This window comes from Lithobates pipiens, unplaced genomic scaffold (assembly GCF_037356315.1).
Source record: "Lithobates pipiens isolate NorthernLeopardFrog02 unplaced genomic scaffold, aLitPip1_a1.2 Scaffold_28, whole genome shotgun sequence".
Taxonomy (NCBI): Eukaryota; Metazoa; Chordata; class Amphibia; order Anura; family Ranidae; genus Lithobates; species Lithobates pipiens.
Window position 1 is genome coordinate 1,540,777 of NW_027507789.1, and position 21,029 is coordinate 1,561,805.

Sequence of the window (21,029 nt, forward strand, 5' to 3'; positions counted from 1 at the left end):
AGTATTACTGTACAGTAATCTCTAGTAACCAATTAAGCAGAAATCATTTGCTGTAACCTCTAGCAACCAATCAGTGAGCAGTATTACTGTACAGTAATCTCTAGCAACCAATTAACAAGCAGAAATCATTTGTTGTAACCTCTAGCAACTAATCAGTGAGCCATGTGTGCTGTAACCTCTAGCAACCAGTCAGTAAGCAGTAATGATACACTGTAACCACTGGCAACCAATCACAGTTGCTGCCTGATCTGATAAAGTAAACTGATTTTACGTCTAGATGCTATTTATTGTATGTCTCAGAGCAGGTGGAGAGCGAAATTGCATATGGGGGGGGGCCCCCAACAAAGTTTTTACCCGGGGTCCAATCAATATTAAAAGATGGCCCTGACCCCGGCCCAACCAATCCTGAATGGATTCTCCGGAGTGGCTTTGTCCAGCTTCTGGAACATAAGGGCAGCACTGATTATTTTTTTCCCTTTTGCCCTGTAGATAAACATGATAAACATGAGCGTCTGGCTGAAAGAATTGTCCTGTTTATGTCTTGATGATTCTACAGACCTTCTCCTCCAACATCTCATGTATACAAGCAGCTTTCTCCTGGCTGGACACTATGTAGCTGCGGAATACAAAGCCTTTCTGATTATTAAGGGGAAACAGAATGGAGACTTGTTCTCGCTCACAATGTCCTACATGCAGACTTGGACATTGCTCAATAGTGAGCTGAACATTAACATTCTGCTCATTACCCGACGCGTTCCGCTACACCGAGCACCGTGTCAGCACACTGCCACCCAGTGTACGGATCGGGTATTGTCCTCACTACCTGCCAGGCTTGACATTTGTGTTCTGGTCTGTGTACGGCCCAACGATAAATCATCGATCGACGGCAAATATCATTGTGTGAAATGCTCCAACACTACCGCCTATCGATCGAGCCTTTCATTTACTTCAATCCATAAATAAATAAAAGCATTTGTTACGTGTGTGAGAGAGAGAGACCGGCGCGATGAAGGCTTGAAAGACAAGTGTAGGGTTTTTTTTTTGTTTTTTTTTTGCAAAAACCTTGCAGCGACCCCCTCCCCCTCCACCCCCCCCCCCCCCCCTCTATTCTTTACAAATATTCACAGAATGAAAAAAAAATCAGTTTTATAAGAGAATTAACAACAATTAAATGTATGAAAACATTTTACATAGAGCCCCCTTTAGTCAAAGCCCCCCCCCCCCCGCTTTACAGTTACCCCTACATTAAAGTTTTCTCTTATATCAGAGTCTTCCCCCAGTAATGCCCCCCCTACTTGGAAGCCCCAGTAACAGCCCCTCTTACATTGGTGGTCAGTGGGGAGCCCCAGTAATATCCCCTCTTACATTGGTGGTCAGTGGGGAGCCCCAGTAATATCCCCTCTTACATTGGTGGTCAGTGGGGAGCCCCAGTAATATCCCCTCTTACATTGGTGGTCAGTGGGGAGCCCCAGTAATATCCCCTCTTACATTGGTGGTCAGTGGGGAGCCCCAGTAATATCCCCTCTTACATTGGTGGTCAGTGGGGAGCCCCAGTAATATCTCCTCTTACATTGGTGGTCAGTGGGGAGCCCCAGTAATATCCCCTCTTACATTGGTGGTCAGTGGGGAGCCCCAGTAATATCTCCTCTTACGTTGGTGGTCAGTGGGGAGCCCCAGTAATATCTCCTCTTACGTTGGTGGTCAGTGGGGAGCCCCAGTAATATCTTCTCTTACATTGGTGGTCAGTGGGGAGCCCCAGTAATATCTTCTCTTACATTGGTGGTCAGTGGGGAGCCCCAGTAAAATCCCCTCTTACATTGGTGGTCAGTGGGAAGCCCCAGTAATATCTCCTCTTACATTGGTGGTCAGTGGGGAGCCCCAGTAATATCCCCTCTTACATTGGTGGTCAGTGGGGAGCCCCAGTAATATCCCCTCTTACATTGGTGGTCAGTGGGGAGCCCCAGTAATATCCCCTCTTACATTGGTGGTCAGTGGGGAGCCCCAGTAATATCTCCTCTTACATTGGTGGTCAGTGGGGAGCCCCAGTAATATCCCCTCTTACATTGGTGGTCAGTGGGGAGCCCCAGTAATATCTCCTCTTACGTTGGTGGTCAGTGGGGAGCCCCAGTAATATCTCCTCTTACGTTGGTGGTCAGTGGGGAGCCCCAGTAATATCTTCTCTTACATTGGTGGTCAGTGGGGAGCCCCAGTAATATCTTCTCTTACATTGGTGGTCAGTGGGGAGCCCCAGTAAAATCCCCTCTTACATTGGTGGTCAGTGGGAAGCCCCAGTAATATCTCCTCTTACATTGGTGGTCAGTGGGGAGCCCCAGTAATATCCCCTCTTACATTGGTGGTCAGTGGGGAGCCCCAGTAATATCCCCTCTTACATTGGTGGTCAGTGGGGAGCCCCAGTAATATCCCCTCTTACGTTGGTGGTCAGTGGGGAGCCCCAGTAATATCTTCTCTTACATTGGTGGTCAGTGGGGAGCCCCAGTAATATCCCCTCTTACGTTGGTGGTCAGTGGGGAGCCCCAGTAATATCTTCTCTTACATTGGTGGTCAGTGGGGAGCCCCAGTAATATCTTCTCTTACATTGGTGGTCAGTGGGGAGCCCCAGTAATATCTCCTCTTACATTGGTGGTCAGTGGGAAGCCCCAGTAATATCCCCTCTTACATTGGTGGTCAGTGGGGAGCCCCAGTAATATCCCCTCTTACATTGGTGGTCAGTGGGGAGCCCCAGTAATATCTCCTCTTACATTGGTGGTCAGTGGGGAGCCCCAGTAATATCCCCTCTTACATTGGTGGTCAGTGGGAAGCCCCAGTAATATCTCCTCTTACATTGGTGGTCAGTGGGAAGCCCCAGTAATATCCCCTCTTACATTGGTGGTCAGTGGGGAGCCCCAGTAATATCCCCTCTTACGTTGGTGGTCAGTGGGGAGCCCCAGTAATATCTTCTCTTACATTGGTGGTCAGTGGGGAGCCCCAGTAATATCCCCTCTTACATTGGTGGTCAGTGGGAAGCCCCAGTAATATCTCCTCTTACATTGGTGGTCAGTGGGGAGCCCCAGTAATATCCCCTCTTACATTGGTTGTCAGGAGCCCCAGTAATATCTCCTCTTACATTGGTGGTCAGTGGGGAGCCCCAGTAATATCCCCTCTTACATTGGTGGTCAGTGGGGAGCCCCAGTAATATCCCCTCTTACATTGGTGGTCAGTGGGGAGCCCCAGTAATATCTCCTCTTACGTTGGTGGTCAGTGGGGAGCCCCAGTAATATCTTCTCTTACATTGGTGGTCAGTGGGGAGCCCCAGTAATATCTTCTCTTACATTGGTGGTCAGTGGGGAGCCCCAGTAATATCCCCTCTTACATTGGTGGTCAGTGGGAAGCCCCAGTAATATCTCCTCTTACATTGGTGGTCAGTGGGAAGCCCCAGTAATATCTCCTCTTACATTGGTGGTCAGTGGGAAGCCCCAGTAATATCCCCTCTTACATTGGTGGTCAGTGGGGAGCCCCAGTAATATCCCCTCTTACATTGGTGGTCAGTGGGAAGCCCCAGTAATATCTCCTCTTACATTGGTGGTCAGTGGGAAGCCCCAGTAATATCCCCTCTTACATTGGTGGTCAGTGGGGAGCCCCAGTAATATCCCCTCTTACGTTGGTGGTCAGTGGGGAGCCCCAGTAATATCTTCTCTTACATTGGTGGTCAGTGGGGAGCCCCAGTAATATCCCCTCTTACATTGGTGGTCAGTGGGAAGCCCCAGTAATATCTCCTCTTACATTGGTGGTCAGTGGGGAGCCCCAGTAATATCCCCTCTTACATTGGTTGTCAGGAGCCCCAGTAATATCTCCTCTTACATTGGTGGTCAGTGGGGAGCCCCAGTAATATCCCCTCTTACATTGGTGGTCAGTGGGGAGCCCCAGTAATATCTCCTCTTACATTGGTGGTCAGTGGGGAGCCCCAGTAATATCTCCTCTTACATTGGTGGTCAGTGGGGAGCCCCAGTAATATCTCCTCTTACATTGGTGGTCAGTGGGGAGCCCCAGTAATACCCCCTCTTACATTGGTGGTCAGTGGGGAGCCCCAGTAATATCTCCTCTTACATTGGTTGTCAGTGGGGAGCCCCAGTAATATCCCCTCTTACATTGGTGGTCAGTGGGGAGCCCCAGTAATATCTCCTCTTACATTGGTGGTCAGTGGGGAGCCCCAGTAATATCTCCTCTTACATTGGTGGTCAGTGGGGAGCCCCAGTAATATCCCCTCTTACATTGGTGGTCAGTGGGGAGCCCCAGTAATATCTCCTCTTACATTGGTGGTCAGTGGGGAGCCCCAGTAATATCTCCTCTTACATTGGTTGTCAGTGGGGAGCCCCAGTAATACCCCCTCTTACATTGGTGGTCAGTGGGGAGCCCCAGTAATATCTCCTCTTACATTGGTTGTCAGTGGGGAGCCCCAGTAATATCTTCTCTTACATTGGTGGTCAGTGGGGAGCCCCAGTAATATCCCCTCTTACATTGGTGGTCAGTGGGAAGCCCCAGTAATATCCCCTCTTACATTGGTGGTCAGTGGGGAGCCCCAGTAATATCCCCTCTTACATTGGTGGTCAGTGGGAAGCCCCAGTAATATCTCCTCTTACATTGGTGGTCAGTGGGGAGCCCCAGTAATATCCCCTCTTACATTGGTGGTCAGTGGGGAGCCCCAGTAATATCCCCTCTTACATTGGTGGTCAGTGGGGAGCCCCAGTAATATCCCCTCTTACATTGGTGGTCAGTGGGGAGCCCCAGTAATATCTCCTCTTACATTGGTGGTCAGTGGGGAGCCCCAGTAATATCTCCTCTTACATTGGTGGTCAGTGGGGAGCCCCAGTAATATCTCCTCTTACATTGGTTGTCAGTGGGGAGCCCCAGTAATATCCCCTCTTACATTGGTGGTCAGTGGGGAGCCCCAGTAATATCCCCTCTTACATTGGTGGTCAGTGGGGAGCCCCAGTAATATCTCCTCTTACATTGGTTGTCAGTAGGGAGCCCCAGTAATATCCCGTCTTACATTGGTGGTCAGTGGGGAGCCCCAGTAATATCCCCTCTTACATTGGTGGTCAGTGGGGAGCCCCAGTAATATCCCCTCTTACATTGGTGGTCAGTGGGGAGCCCCAGTAATATCCCCTCTTACATTGGTGGTCAGTGGGGAGCCCCAGTAATATCTCCTCTTACATTGGTTGTCAGTGGGGAGCCCCAGTAATATCCCCTCTTACATTGGTGGTCAGTGGGAAGCCCCAGTAATATCCCCTCTTACATTGGTGGTCAGTGGGGAGCCCCAGTAATATCCCCTCTTACATTGGTGGTCAGTGGGGAGCCCCAGAGAAGACTCTGATGTAAGGGGAACTGTAAAGGGGGGACTTTGACTCTAAAGGGGGCTCCATGTAAAACGCATTTCATTTAAATGTTATTAATTCCCTTATAAAACCGATTTTTCTTTCATTCTGTGAATATTTGTAAAAATATGGCGGTGAGCGTCTTACGGAAAAGTTTGGGGTCCCCCCGCCTTAGGGAATCTGGAAGGACCATCAAGCTGGATGACGTTATTTGAAGGGAGTTCTCGGGGTTCTGATTGGTTTCTTTTCCTCTTTGGGGCGGAGTTGATGGATTTGTCTCCATCCCAGCGATGTGAGGCGCGGATCATATCCCGGAGCATTGTGTATATATATATATATATATTTCTAGTGGCGGATCATATCCCGGAGCATTGTGTATATATATATATATATATATATTTCTAGTCGCGGATCATATCCCGGAGCATTGTGTATATATATATATATTTCTAGTGGCGGATCATATCCCGGAGCATTGTGTATATATATATATTTCTAGTCGCGGGTCAGCCTCGTTTTTGCATTGATATATTGATATGGAGAACGCGCCCTTTGTTGTTGTGGGTGGAAGAATTGGACGCGCCAGGCGGCAGCCCAGACCTGCCAATCCAGATTCTTGTTTGTTTGTTTTTTCTCCCCCCTTCTTTTAGCCAATCACATAATGATCACAGACAGCTCAGATCCGTCTGCGGACATCACCATAACAACACCGATCGGCCGCGGCGGCTCATTTCGATCATTTGTGGCAGTGCTATGTTTTAGTAATGATAGGTACCGGCGCCTAAAAAGCCGCGTATGACAAGGACAGCGCCCGGCATCACGCGGCACCGAGCGGTGACATCGACACCCACTGGAGAAGTGACTGTCAATAGCATGTCCAATATCTAGGAGATTTGCATCTCAATTATAATAACCACGCTGTGATTGGCTGCTCAGAATACTTCCTTTTTGATATATTTTTTTAGATGAGCGCTGACAAGCCTTAAAGGGAACCGGTCTTCATTTTACTACCCCCCCCCCCCCCCCCCCCGAACAAGCATGCATCCAGTGATGGGAATTCTCAACTTGCTGATCTGACCTGGGTAATGATGATTGTCAGGGTGGCGAGCTCACCCATCAGCAACGTCCACCTCAAAAATCCCACCGTGACAAGTCCCCTTTAATTAGTCGTGATTTTATTTCATTTAGTTTTTTACATATATTGCTGACTGTTATTCTGATATACAATATATTACCAAAAGTATTGGGACGCCTGCCTTTCCACACACATGACCTTTAATGACCCCCCCAGTCTTAGTCCGGAGGGTTCAATATTGAGTTGGCCCTTTGCAGTTATAACAGCTTCACCTCTTCTGGGAAGGCCGTCCACAAGGTTTAGGAGGGTGTCTATGGGAATGTTTGACCATTCTTCCAGAAGAGCATTTGTGAGGTCAGGCACTGATGTTGGACAAGAAGGCCTGGCTCGCAGTCTCCGCTCTCATTCATCCCAAAGGTGTTCTATCAGGTTGAGGTCAGGACTCTGTGCAGGCGAGTCAAGTTCCTCCACCCCAAACTCGCTCATCCATGTCTTTATGGACAGGACTGTAAGCTAACCATTTTATTTAGTGACAGGAGCTTTGACTTTGCATTCAGAGAGCTTTAACAAAGCCTGTCCGAAGCCTTGTTTTCGAAGCAACGTGTAAACTAGCCCTTAAAGTAACAGCACAATTAATTTTACCAAAGAATCCCTCATCCCTATAAGTTGCTTGGTCATGATGTATCATTGGTCATGATGTGGGTCTCAGTGAATATTGATGTAACCTATTGTCCGATACGCACTGCAGTCATCTCGAGTCTCCATGAGTGGTCATGTGTGGTTGAATGTACAAGTGCAACGTCAGCCGTTTTGTACGGTTCTGTAAAGGCGTCAAAACTGGTCAGACCCTGCTGGCAAGAAGATGACTCTTTTGATAGCAGCATTTCTCCCAAAAAAAAAAAAAAATGGTATCCTTTAGGACACCAAAAGCCATTAGTGACCAGGAAACTCCACCATGATTGTAGGAAAGGTGAGACTCCATGAGATAAGATGACGATCGTTTTGTTCACTTGCACAGAACTCATCATTGCCCCAGAACCACTGAGCAAAAAACAACATAATTTAGCTGCCATCCTAAGTGGGGTGACAGAACGATTTCCTCCATGTTGTAAAGCGTTCATGCACAACGGGGGGCGTCACACGACCACCAAATCATCTAAAAAGCAATCGAGAGAAATAGCGACATATATATTACCTTGCAGCATGGCCGATGTGGTGTAGTAGTTGAAAGGGACATTCTTGATCATATACTCATCGGGATCCAGAGAAGAGAGCTTCTCTCCAACCAGCACAGACTTCCCAGTGCCAGCGTTTCCCACCAACATGACTGGCCTCCTATTCTCCAGCAGTTTGTCCATGAAGTAACGGACTCGGATCGTCTCAGTGGTGTGCACCAAACAGGCCTGAAAAAGGACAGAGTCAGCCAAATTTGGGTAAATTCAGTGCACTTAACGTAGTATGGGTTACATACAGAGAGATCCCTACATCAAGATAGCACAACCAATAATAATAAAGGTTCAAATCTCATTGGCTACCATTTTTTCTACTACCTGTTCTAATCAAACAAGCCAGAAGACTCCCAGTCTTTGACTGGTGAAATATATTCTCCTTCTAGGTCAATGACGGGATCCATACTACTTCACTGAAAGTGACTGGTCTCATAAAAGTTCTGGGGTAACAATATAACCCACTCTGCTTATGGGGCAGGAACAAGAACTATACCCTTTTCTGTAACAGTGACATGACCCATAGCGGTTCTGGGGGCAGAGGACGGCTGTTTAGTTGAAACGCGTCGGGTGGACCCCCTTACAGACATCGCTACTTTCTGACTATGTTATTACGATTGAACCAAATGTGAGTGTAATTTTATTATTATTTTTGAATAAATTGGATGTTAAAACGGTATCACGCTATGCTAGTTTTCTACTTCCATGGTCTTTAAAACCTGAGCCCCCTATTTTCGTGGGATGAGCACTATAGGAGGATCGCTACGGATGATTTCATGACCTGAAGACTTGCGGGAGATTACATACTAGATGTATGATTATCTGGTTTGCTAACCTACAGGCCCATATGACTCGAGAGGCGTAAGCCTTCCTCTGAGTCCACGTCATTTGGTAAGCCTCCTCTCCCCTTCTTTATCACGGTGGTGGTGGTATTATTCTACACATCAGAAGTTGAATTTCACCTTTTTTCACGTCACCTCAAGTTTGTAATTGTGATTGATATTACACATTTCAAGGACTGTTAGACGTTCACTTGATGGACTATATATGTTAAATTAATTTTATTTACCTTAATCTTTTGTGTGCATGAGGTTCATGCACTCTTCCACCTGGGAGTAAGATCTCTTAATATACAACGGAATTTACACATAATTTCTTTTTTTTTGAAGTGTATGTAATTTTCTTTGCTTTAATTAGTGCCTTACTGGTTCATGTGGTTTGTTGCCACCTAAGCGCCACACTTTTTTGTTTTAGCTTCTGAGGGAGGGATGGGACCTATATCACTTCTGGGACAAAGATGGGACCCATAAAGGTTCTGTGGCAGCGACAGGACAAACACCAGTTCTGGGGCAGTAACGGGTGCCATACCACATCCGGGGCAGTGATGGAACCATACTACATCTGGCCAGTGATAAGACCCATAATGCTCCCAGAGCAGTGATGAGATCCACAACAATTCTGGGGCAGTAATGGGTCCCATACCACATTCAGGGCAGTGATGGAACCATACTACATCTGGCCAGTGATAGGACCCATAACATTCCTGGAGCAGTGATAAGATCCACAACAATTCTGGGGCAGTAATGGGTCCCATACCAGATCCGGGGCAGTAATGGATCCATACTACATCTGGCCAGTGATAGGACCCATAACATTCCCGGAGCAGTGATAAGATCCACAACAATTCTGGGGCAGTAATGGGTCCCATACCACATCCGGGGCAGTGATGGAACCATACTACATCTGGCCAGTGATAAGACCCATAATGCTCCCAGAGCAGTGATGAGATCCACAACAACTCTGGGGCAGTAATGGGTCCCATACCAAATCCGGGGCAGTGATGGATCCATACTACATCTGGCCAGTGATAGGACCCATAACATTCCTGGAGCAGTGATAAGATCCACAACAATTCTGGGGCAGTAATGGGTCCCATACCAGATCCGGGGCAGTGATGGATCCATACTACATCTGGCCAGTGATAAGACCCATAATGCTCCCAGAGCAGCGATGAGATCCACAACAATTCTGGGGCAGTAATGGGTCCCATACCACATTCAGGGCAGTGATGGAACCATACTACATCTGGCCAGTGATAGGACCCATAACATTCCTGGAGCAGTGATAAGATCCACAACAATTCTGGGGCAGTAATGGGTCCCATACCAGATCCGGGGCAGTAATGGATCCATACTACATCTGGCCAGTGATAGGACCCATAACATTCCCGGAGCAGTGATAAGATCCACAACAACTCTGGGGCAGTAATGGGTCCCATACCAAATCCGGGGCAGTGATGGATCCATACTACATCTGGCCAGTGATAGGACCCATAATGCTCCGAGAGCAGTGATGAGATCCACAACAATTCTGGGGCAGTAATGGGTCCCATACCACATTCAGGGCAGTGATGGAACCATACTACATCTGGCCAGTGATAGGACCCATAACATTCCTGGAGCAGTGATAAGATCCACAACAATTCTGGGGCAGTAATGGGTCCCATACCAGATCCGGGGCAGTAATGGATCCATACTACATCTGGCCAGTGATAGGACCCATAACATTCCCGGAGCAGTGATAAGATCCACAACAACTCTGGGGCAGTAATGGGTCCCATACCAAATCTGGGGCAGTGATGGATCCATACTACATCTGGCCAGTGATAGGACCCATAACATTCCCGGAGCAGTGACAGGATCCACAACAATTCTGGGGCAGTGATCAATACTATTTCTGGACACTGGTAGGACCCATACTGCTTCTGGGGCAGTGAGTACCTCGGGGGAGGTGCAGACTAGAATACAGCAATCACTGAGCCGCAAATTATATCACCTGTGATGTATTTCAGTTATCTTGCAAACCTGGCCTGTTAGTGGGCCCAGAGGACAGGGTTGATGACCACTGCTGTAAAGGGGTCTCGGAATGACCTCTTAAATCTTAAGCTTCCCAGGAGTTTTGCAGTGCCTGAAACTACTATAGAAATGAGCAGTAAGAAGCACAGACATGACAAGGTTTGTAAGGGTATCAAGTAAAGACAGGTATGACAGCTACCCTATAAATCGATAACCAGAATTCTTCATTTAAGACTTTATTTGGGAAAAAAACTGCATAAACTTTGGTTGCTGGGTGACAGTCTGTCTTATGGTAACATATGCAACTTTTCTGTCACCCAGAGGACCTCAAGCTTGGGACACGCAGATTTCTGAATGGGGCTCCCGGTGTTCAGAAGATGAATGAGAACAAGGGAGTGATAAATACCTTCATTTATACGGCCACATCTAGGTGTTCCCCTCCAAATAAATGAAATTCAAGTGTTTGAAGTGAATATCAGAGAACTGGTCTGATACTCCAACAGGTTGTCTTCAGACCTGGTAGTTTGGTGAAGAGCCTTTTATGTTCCACCATGGCTGTAGCCATGTACAAAGCCAGCTCCATAAAGACGTGGTGTGACCAGTTTGGTGTGGAGGAACTGGAGTGTCCTGCACAGAGCCCTGACCTCATCCCTACTGAGCACCTTTGTGACTAACTGGAATGCCTATTGTGAGCCAGATCTTCTCCATCATCATCAGTCAATGAACTTCACAAATGGGCACCGATCCCCACCAGACACCCTACAAAACCTTGTGGAAAGCCACCCCAGAAGAGTGTGGACTGTAATAGACCAAAAAGGTGGACAATGGCTTTGGATTAAAATCTCCAGCAATCTCATATTGGAGTGATGGCCATTTGTCTAAAAATAAAAAAGTTGTCCATTTGGTGGATACGCTCAGATATGCTGCGCCCCTAATGACAGGTCCCCTTCACGAGAGCAAACCAAACCCATATCAGTTCAGCTCACATGACTCCCTACTAACAAAAAATCCAGATTGCAATCTTAAATTTCTGAATAATGGGAGACGATAACGAGCAAACCATGTGGGAGATAAATGGCTCGGCTCTGCGTCTCGCACACAATGCCGCCGCCGCCGCCGTTTCATCTTTTCTCTTTGCGGGAAATCTAAGCGGTATTTAACCGGTCTAAAGAATGATGAAAGTGAAATTCTGTTGCATTGTGCGTTCTATTGATACAATATGATAGTCATAACGGTTTTGTGCGCGGAATAATACCCCGCTTTACCAACTGTTATATCAACAGGGAGAAGGAGGCGGAGGGGCGCCAATAAAGCGAGGAGGGGTGATAAGAGCAGCAGAATATATTACTCCATCCCGATGGGAGGCCGGATGGGGGACCACGGAAAGGCATTGCAAGTTAGCAAATCTCACTATAAAATGTTTATCCACGTCTGGAACAACGCATTTCACCGCTTTATAGGATGCAGACATAAAATCGCCAATGTTACATCAGTCTCTGCACCACACAAGCTTACACTCTAATGCCGCCCCTTCCGTCACACACTATGATTATTATACATTTATATAGTTCTAACATATACCACAGTGCTGTACAGAGATTACTGAGCCAACCAGAGGAGCTTACACTCTAATGTCCCCTCCCCCACAGTCACATCAGTCTCTGTACAAAGGAGCTTACACTCTAATGTCCCCTCCCCCCACAGTCACATCAGTCTCTGTACAGAGGAGCTTACACTCTAATGTCCCCTCCCCCCACAGTCACATCAGTCTCTGTACAGAGGAGCTTACACTCTAATGTCCCCTCCCCCACAGTCACATCAGTCTCTGTACAGAGGAGCTTACACTCTAATGTCCCCTCCCCCACAGTCACATCAGTCTCTGTACAGAGGAGCTTACACTCTAATGTCCCCTCCCCCCCACAGTCACATCAGTCTCTGTACAGAGGAGCTTACACTCTAATGTCCCCTCCCCCCACAGTCACATCAGTCTCTGTACAGAGGAGCTTACACTCCAATGTCCCCTCCCCCCACAGTCACATCAGTCTCTGTACAGAGGAGCTTACACTCTAATATCCCCTCCCCCACAGTCACATCAGTCTCTGTACAGATGAGCTTACACTCTAATGTCCCCTCCCCCACAGTCACATCAGTCTCTGTACAGAGGAGCTTACACTCTAATGTCCCCTCCCCCACACAGTCACATCAGTCTCTGTACAGAGGAGCTTACACTCTAATGTCCCCTCCCCCACAGTCACATCAATCTCTGTACAGAGGAGCTTACACTCTAATGTCCCCTCCCCCACAGTCACATCAATCTCTGTACAGAGGAGCTTACACTCTAATGTCCCCTCCCCCACAGTCACATCAATCTCTGTACAGAGGAGCTTACACTCTAATGTCCCCTCCCCCACAGTCACATCAGTCTCTGTACAGAGGAGCTTACACTCTAATGTCCCCTCCCCCCCACAGTCACATCAGTCTCTGTACAGAGGAGCTTACACTCTAATGTCCCTCCCCCACAGTCACATCAGTCTCTGTACAGAGGAGCTTACACTCTAATGTCCCCTCCCCCACAGTCACATCAGTCTCTGTACAGAGGAGCTTACACTCTAATGTCCCCTCCCCCACAGTCACATCAGTCTCTGTACAGAGGAGCTTACACTCTAATGTCCCCTCCCCCACAGTCACATCAATCTCTGTACAGAGGAGCTTACACTCTAATGTCCTCTCCCCCCACAGTCACATCAGTCTCTGTACAGAGGAGCTTACACTCTAATGTCCCCTCCCCCCACAGTCACATCAGTCTCGGTACAGAGGAGTTTACACTCTAATGTCCCCTCCCCCACAGTCACATCAGTCTCTGTACAGAGGAGCTTACACTCTAATGTCCCCTCCCCCCACAGTCACATCAGTCTCTGTACCAGAGGAGCTTACACTCTAATGTCCCCTCCCCCACAGTCACACACTATTATACATTTCTATAGCTCTGACATATACCATACAGTCACTCCCATAGCAGGATTGTGATGAGGATGGAATACGGACCTGGAGGGGCATTTCCGGGTCAAAGTCAAACTTGGGGATGAGTTTGGACCACGGCTCGAACTTCTTGGTCTCGGGGTCGATGTAATAGTCGAAGACGGTGCCCTGGGAAGGAAACTTGATGGTCTTGAATTCCGTCACCCACCACTTACTGAATTCTACTCTGTAGTCCACCAGCTGGAAGAAGAAGAAGAAGTGAGAAAAATCCGACATTAATGCGGTCACTAAAAATGAAATCCTTCTGTGCTCTGCAGCCAAGTCTTTCTATCTTCCATAGGCGGGTCTGTGTCCCTCCCCGGGGATCGGCCCCAAAGGCACAGCGCAATCTCCTGCATAGCGCCCTCACATTTTGAATAGAGCAAGGGTTATAACCCCTGGCAGATTTTCTTTTTGTCACGTTGCAGAGATTTCCCTTCACTTCCTGTCCCCTAGCCAAACAGGAAGTGAGAGGAAATCCCTGCAAATTAAGGGGATTCCTTGGGGTCCCCCCAGGTCACCAGAACTAGTGTCCTGATTGGAAGATTCCCCCTCTATTACTTTTCTGGGGACAACCCAAAATTTGGGGTTTTCTTTTACTTTCAATGATAACGGTAAACAGGAAAACTAGAGAGGGGAAATCTCCCTAACTGGGACCCAGACAGCAATAAAAACTGACAGAGGTTCTAATCCCTCTCCACTCCATTCAAAACTAAAAAAAAAAAGTTTTGCCTTTAGTTATACTTTTTCAAAATAATTTTTTTAATCTGCATTAGAATAATCCCTGTTGATCCTGCCATGGTGCCCCTTGTTCAGATACTTCCTGTTGAACAAAATCTGGAACCATTAGTTACATTTGCCAGTTCCCTCTAGTGTTCTCTAGAATTGTTACTCTGTATCTCTTCCTACAAAGATGAATGTATTTCCTATGCGCCTCAACTCCATCTAAGGCAATACTATAATAGTCAGTGGGAATAGAAAATGACCCATCTTTGGTGTCAGTGGAAGGCAGAGTGCCCCATTATTGGTTAAAGTGAGAGTAAGACTTCCCCATCATTGGGGGTCAATGGATGGAAGAGTGTCCCATCATTAGGGTCAGTGGGAGGAATAGTGCCCCATCATTGGTGTCAGTGGGGGGAATAGTGCCCCATCATTGGTGTCAGTGGGGGGAATAGTGCCCCATCGTTGGTGTCAGTGGGAGGAATAGTGCCCCATCACTGGTGTCAGTGGGAGGAATAGTGGCCCCATCACTGGTGTCAGTGGGAGGATAGTGCCCCATCATGGTGTCAGTGGGAGGAATAGTGCCCCATCATTGGTGTCAGTGGGAGGGAATAGTGCCCCATCATTGGTGTCAGTGGGGGGAATAGTGCCCATCATTGGTTGTCAGTGGGAGGAATAGTGCCCCATCCACTGGTGTCAGTGGGAGGAATAGTGCCCCATCATTGGTATCAGTGGGAGAAATAGTGCCCCATCATTGGTGTCAGTGGGAGGAATAATACCCCATCATTGGTGTCAGTGGGAGGGATAGTGCCCCCTCATTGGTGTCAGTGGGAGGAATAGTGCCCCATCACTGGTGTCAGTGGGAGGAATAGTGCCCCATCATTGGTGTCAGTGGGAGGAATAGTGCCCCATCATTGGTGTCAGTGGGAGAATAGTGCCCATCATTGGTATCAGTGGGAGAAATAGTGCCCCATCATTGGTGTCAGTGGAGGAATAATACCCCATCATTGGTGTCAGTGGGAGGGATAGTGCCCCCTCATTGGTGTCAGTGGGAGGAATAGTGCCCCATCATTGGTGTCAGTGGGAGGGATAGTGCCCCATCATTGGTGTCAGTGGGAGGGATAGTGCCCCATCATTGGTGTCAGTGGGAGGAATAGTGCCCATCATTGGTGTCAGTGGGAGGAATAGTGCCCCATCATTGGTGTCAGTGGAGGGATAGTGCCCCATCATTGGTGTCAGTGGTAGGAATAATGCTCCAAGGGTCAGATCTATCTACAAGGCCAGGAGGGATTGCACTGCAGTTGATGGCCTGTGTGGGAAGGGCTCTAAGGGTTCATTTTCCTTATATTTATTGTTAAGTATAAAGATCTCATAATATATCTCTTCATCTAAGGCAGCCCATAGATTGGTCGGTTTTTTTTTTTTTTTAGCGGGTTGAATGAAAAAAACATAATAATAATGGGACCCAATTCTCCCATACACAGGTAGATGGGGTGGGGAGATCTTCCCTGCTGAGTCTGTATTCTGACAGTGAGGAGACCTGCAGGATGAAGCCGGCAGCACTGATTGGGCGGTTGTATAGAGATCGATCGGTAGACCATACATGGATCGGAATGTAGCCGATCTCTGCTGAACCGTCAAATCCCAATCCACCTATTGGCCGGCCGAACAGAGGATTTTCTTGGCTGAAGCCGCAGGATGAGCGATCCGTCTACACAATCTGAGGCTCTCAATGGGCCCCCCAGGGGGTCCGGGGGCTAAATGCCCCCTTTAGCGCCACATCTTCGTTATAGACGGTAAACGGCAACTTCACAACATCTAGACTGCCGAGTCTCCGGTGAGCTGCACTCCGCACAGAAGATCCCAGCCGTTTCCTCCACCCCAGATAATTCTGGGAAAAGCGATCGGCGGAAACAACATTTCTTCCCGGCTCTTCCCCGCGGATTGGCCTCGGGTCGCTCATTTAAATTCTGAGCTTCAAGTTTTAATCTCTCGTCAAAAACCATGAAATCGATACGAAGGAGCTGCAAATGTCAAGGCGTTGTTGCGAGGGAAGGAAAAAAAATTAAAAATCAAAAAGTGCTTTGGAAAAAAAAATGAGTGTTTTATCCGGCGGCCGGCTCGCTCTGCCGCTCCCGCAGACGCACGGTCGGTCTTCCTGCAGGAATGCGTTGGCCGTTTGGATGGCGTTATACTGACCCCGTCTGGTGACCCCCGCGGGGCCCCATGACAGCGGCCATATTGGAGGTCCCCAGACAGGCCTTTATAGTCTGCAAACCCCTGAAGGATAAACCAATATGAGCCATAGAGCCAGGAGTTCTGCAGATATTATTTTGAAAGTGGAAGCCCCCTTAAGGTAAATGTACCCCATAACAGGTGACATTTAGTTTGCCCCGTGCATTGTGCATCATAATCAACCGTCTGTCTTTAAAAATAAAATCGTTGATCTATGGCAGCCTCTTTGCAGCTACTTCCTGCCTAGATACACTCCAGCATGGGGGTCTTATATAAAAGTTGATTAGAACCCTGACTGGGTGACATTTCATTTGCTCGATGCATTTTAACCCCTTACTGCTGCTGCTGCCCAGTGGCCCTTTATGAGGGTCTTAAAGCTGGAAGGCAGGGAAAGGGTTCCTGATCACGTGAGCACGTTGATTGGCTGCCACAGTGATCACATGATCGGGAGCTTCCATTGATAAACAATGACCAGCACCGGTCTGTGACAATTCGGTCACTGTAGGAGAATGGCAGTTCCATGTGTATGAGCGGTCATTGGGCGTTAAGGTGCCCCCCCCCCCCCACCTGCCCTTGCATGTATGCATGACCAGCGCAACATGTAAATGGCATCTTTGGTTGCATACATTCTCCCTTCATTACGAGAGACAACAAAGAAGAGCTACTGTACATCCTCTTTGCAGCCACTTCAAGGCTACACATAGGCGTGCGCACAGGGTGTGCCAGGTGTGCCTGTGCACACCCTAATCACCCTGTGCTGGGCACATTTCCCCTGCTGCTTGGCTGCAGCGAAAGGGACTGGGGAATATCTGTCCTTTGTCCCTTTGTCTCAAAAGTGAGACATCAGGGGTCTGTTTAGACCCATGATATTTCACCAAAGCCCTCCAATGGAGCTCTCAAAAAAATTGGAAAAAACAGTAACAAAAAAATTGTAAAAACTTTTTTGTAAAAAATTATAAAAATTGTAAAAAAGTAATAATAAAAAAAAATATATAAAAAATAAACTACTGACAAAAGTCTTGACAAAAGGGTTTAGTACACGCCCCACACTATATAGGCAGGGACAGAGTGTTATTTTCTCCGGCATCTGCAGGAGTTAGTGGATGTTGTGTGCCTCCAGCACAGTATACACCTGTATCTACCCTTTATTCCTGGTGTTCTCTAATACAGGCATCTGCAGGAGTTAGTGGGTGTTGTGTGCCTCCAGCACTGTACAGTGGTGTGAAAAAGTGATTGCCCCCAAAACCTAATAACTGGTTGGGCCACCCTTAGCAGCAACAACTGCAACCAAGCGTTTGCGATAACGTGCAATGAGGCTTTTACAGCGTCCTGGAGGAATTTTGGCCCACTCATCTTTGCAGAATTGTCCTAATTCAGTTACATTAGAGGGTTTTCGAGCATGAACGGCCTTTTTAAGGTCATACCACAACATCTCAATAGGATTCAGGTCAGGACTTTGGCTAGGCCACTCCAAAGTCTTCATTTTGTTTTTCTTCAGCCATTCGGTGGTGGACTTGCTGGTGTGTTTAGGATCATTGTCCTGCTGCAGAACCCAAGTTGGTTTCAGCTTGAGTACACCAACAGATGGTCGGACATTCTCCTTCAGGATCTCTTGGTAGACAGCAGAATTCATAGTTCCTTTTATCACGGCAAGTCTTCCAGGTCCTGAAGCAGCAAAACAGCCCCAGACCATCACACTACCACCACCATATTTTACTGTTGGTATAATGTTCTTTTTATGAAATGCAGTGTTCCTTCTACGCCAGATATACTTGGACACACACCTTCCAAAGAGTTCCACTTTTGTCTCATCGGTCCACAGAATGTTGTCCCAAAAGTCTTGGGGATCATCAAGATGTGTTGTGGAGAAATTGAGACGAGCTTTGATGTTCTTTTTGCTCAGCAGTGGTTTTCTCCTTGGAACTCTGCCATGCAGGCCATTTTTGCCCAGTCTTTTCCTGATGGTGGAGGCATGAACGCTGACCTTAACTGAGGCAAGTGAGGCCTGCAGTTCCTTGGACGTTGTTGTGGGGTCTTTTGTGACCTCTTGGATGAGTCGTCGCTGCGCTCTTGGGGTCATTTTGGGCGGCCGGCCACTCCTGGGAAGGTTCACCACTGTTCCATGTCTTCGCCATTTGTGGATAATGGCTCTCACTGTGGTTCGCTGGATTCCCAAAGATTTGGAAATGGCTTTATAACCCTTTCCAGACTGATAGATCTCAATTACTTTCTTTCTCAATTGTTCCTGAATTTCTTTGGGTCTCGGCATGATGTGTAGCTTTTAAGGATCTTCTGGTGGACCTTACTGTGTCAAGCAGCTCCTATTTAAGTGATGCCTTGATTGTGAACAGGTGTGGCAATAATCAGGCCTGGGTGTGGCTAGAGAAATTGAACTCAGGTGTGGACAACCACAGTTATAGTATGTTTTAACAAGGGGGGCAATCACTTTTTCACACAGGGCCATGATGGTTTGGATTTTTTTTCACCTTTAATAATAAACACCTTCATTTACAAATTGCATTTTGTGTTTACTTGTGTTGTCCTTGACTATTGTTTAAATTGGTTTGATGTTCCGAAACACTTAAGTGTGAGAAACATGCAAAGGAACAGGAAATGAGGAAGGGGGCAAACACTTTTTCACACCACTGTATACACCTGAAGACCCCCCTTATTGCTGGTGTTGTCTGTTGCATAACTTGCATATTAGCCTTTAAAATTAGCACTTTTGATTTCAAACGTTCGAGTCCCTTAGACTTTAATAGGGTCCTAAAGTTCATACGAAATTTTCAGTGTGTTCGAATGTTCTGGTGCGAACCGAACCGGGGGGGGGGGGGCGGGGTTTGGCTCGTCCCTACCGATGACCAAGGAAGGTGAAGGGTTTGGTTAATTGAGGCAGATATTCCCATAAATAACCAGCATGTGATACCCGAGAACTGAAGTCCTGAACACCTGAGGACTCTCGCTTGCCGAGCTATGAAAAAATGTCCCACAGAGTTTCTAATGCCGATAGGACCTGCGAAAGGACCTGCACCCTGTCACTAACTTCTAGGCACTGGGACATAGACTCACACCAGCCACAGGAGGCATCCTTCCTTCTCCAGTGAGGAGACGCAAACTCACACCACCATAGGACAGCTGGATACCTCCCCCACACCACCTACCTCCTGGTGCTCCCCAGTGTACTTCTCCAGACCAAAACAAACTCCAGGACTAAACGTTTGCGAATAGGCCTCCTAGCTAAAGCCTTAGCTGGGACTGGACCTGGATGTCTTCTAGATGGCACCTTCTGAAATCTTGCCCCAGGGATCTCCTCCAACAGGACTGGACCCAGACTATGAGCTCTTCCAATTTCTGGGCACCCTCTCCCAAGCATTAGCTGGAGTCCCATAAATATTTAGGTTGCTTGGGCTTTTCTTCCTCCCACTAGAATTCTGGGTGTTCTCTAGAATACAGGGGGAAGTAATCATAGCAGCAGCCTGGGAACCACTGAGCAGACCTAAACAATCAACCCCTGCTCCACTGAGCCATACTAAATTTGCCCAACAGCCTACACTACTCTGGGAGTTTGCTACATGTGTACGTCTGACAAGTCGACTGTCGGCGGTCAGGTGTACACAATCGGCTGCCAGAAGGAGAAGCGCCTCAAAATCCAGAGATCTCGTGATCCCAGGGTTCTCCTTTAAATACTTTCAGCGCCGTTTTACAAGACCCTTAAAACCTTTTTGTGTATTTGGGAAAATACTGAACTCCTCCAAACTCTTCTGTCCCTTTAAAACGAGGAGAACACTGCAAAGACGAGAGCAATACAACTCAAATGAATGTCATGATGGCTGGAAATTTTCGGCTTGTTTTCACATCAGGCTGCGCCGCTTCCGCCGCCAGAAAACTTTTCACTCAGTAATCCCATTATCTTATATTGCCTCGGCTTCTAGCGACCGTCCTCCGGATTAATGTTGTGTTGAGCAGCGAAAAACGATTCTCTAAATGAAAATACTATACGCCGGTTACAGTAATCCCCATAATTCCCCCCGTATTGTAAGCGGGCGATGATCTGACGGCGGCTCGGCGCGGTCTTAATAACGGCGCCTCACGATTCTATCTGAACAAGCTTAAAAAATATAAAAGCGGCTGAGAGACAATTAGAATTCGCCTCAGACAACACGGCTCGTTCCGATACAGCGAGTCCCAGCTCCACGCAATGCGCTCAACAATAAAAGCTACAGCTGCTCAACATCGGGATACAGATACCGCCGGAAAGGTAACGCGCCATAAACGCAAGCAGAGGCGGCGCCAACGCAGCATTCCAACATCATAATCTGCCCTCACCGTACTAAAGAACCCTTTCCTCCATCTTAAAATTAGCAAAAAAAATTTTATGAGATTTTTTTTCTATATTACATAATAAATTATATATTTGAATTCGCAATGTAACAATATGATACATATTACCATATGTGCTTTTGTATGCTTTTAGCATACCATTTCTCTACATTTTTGGACAGCTTTATTTACTTAAAGCGGGAGTCCG

The 21,029-nt window shown here is 47.5% G+C and overlaps 1 protein-coding gene across 1 annotated transcript in view; it reads right to left on the minus strand.

Annotated features, from left to right (window-relative positions):
• Positions 1 to 21,029, minus strand: part of LOC143934988 (dynein axonemal heavy chain 9-like) — a 301,551-nt gene that overhangs the window by 118,593 nt on the left and 161,929 nt on the right. The window contains 2 exon segments of the mRNA XM_077458539.1: positions 7,643 to 7,850; positions 13,574 to 13,747. Of these exon segments, the coding sequence (XP_077314665.1) occupies positions 7,643 to 7,850; positions 13,574 to 13,747 (382 nt within the window).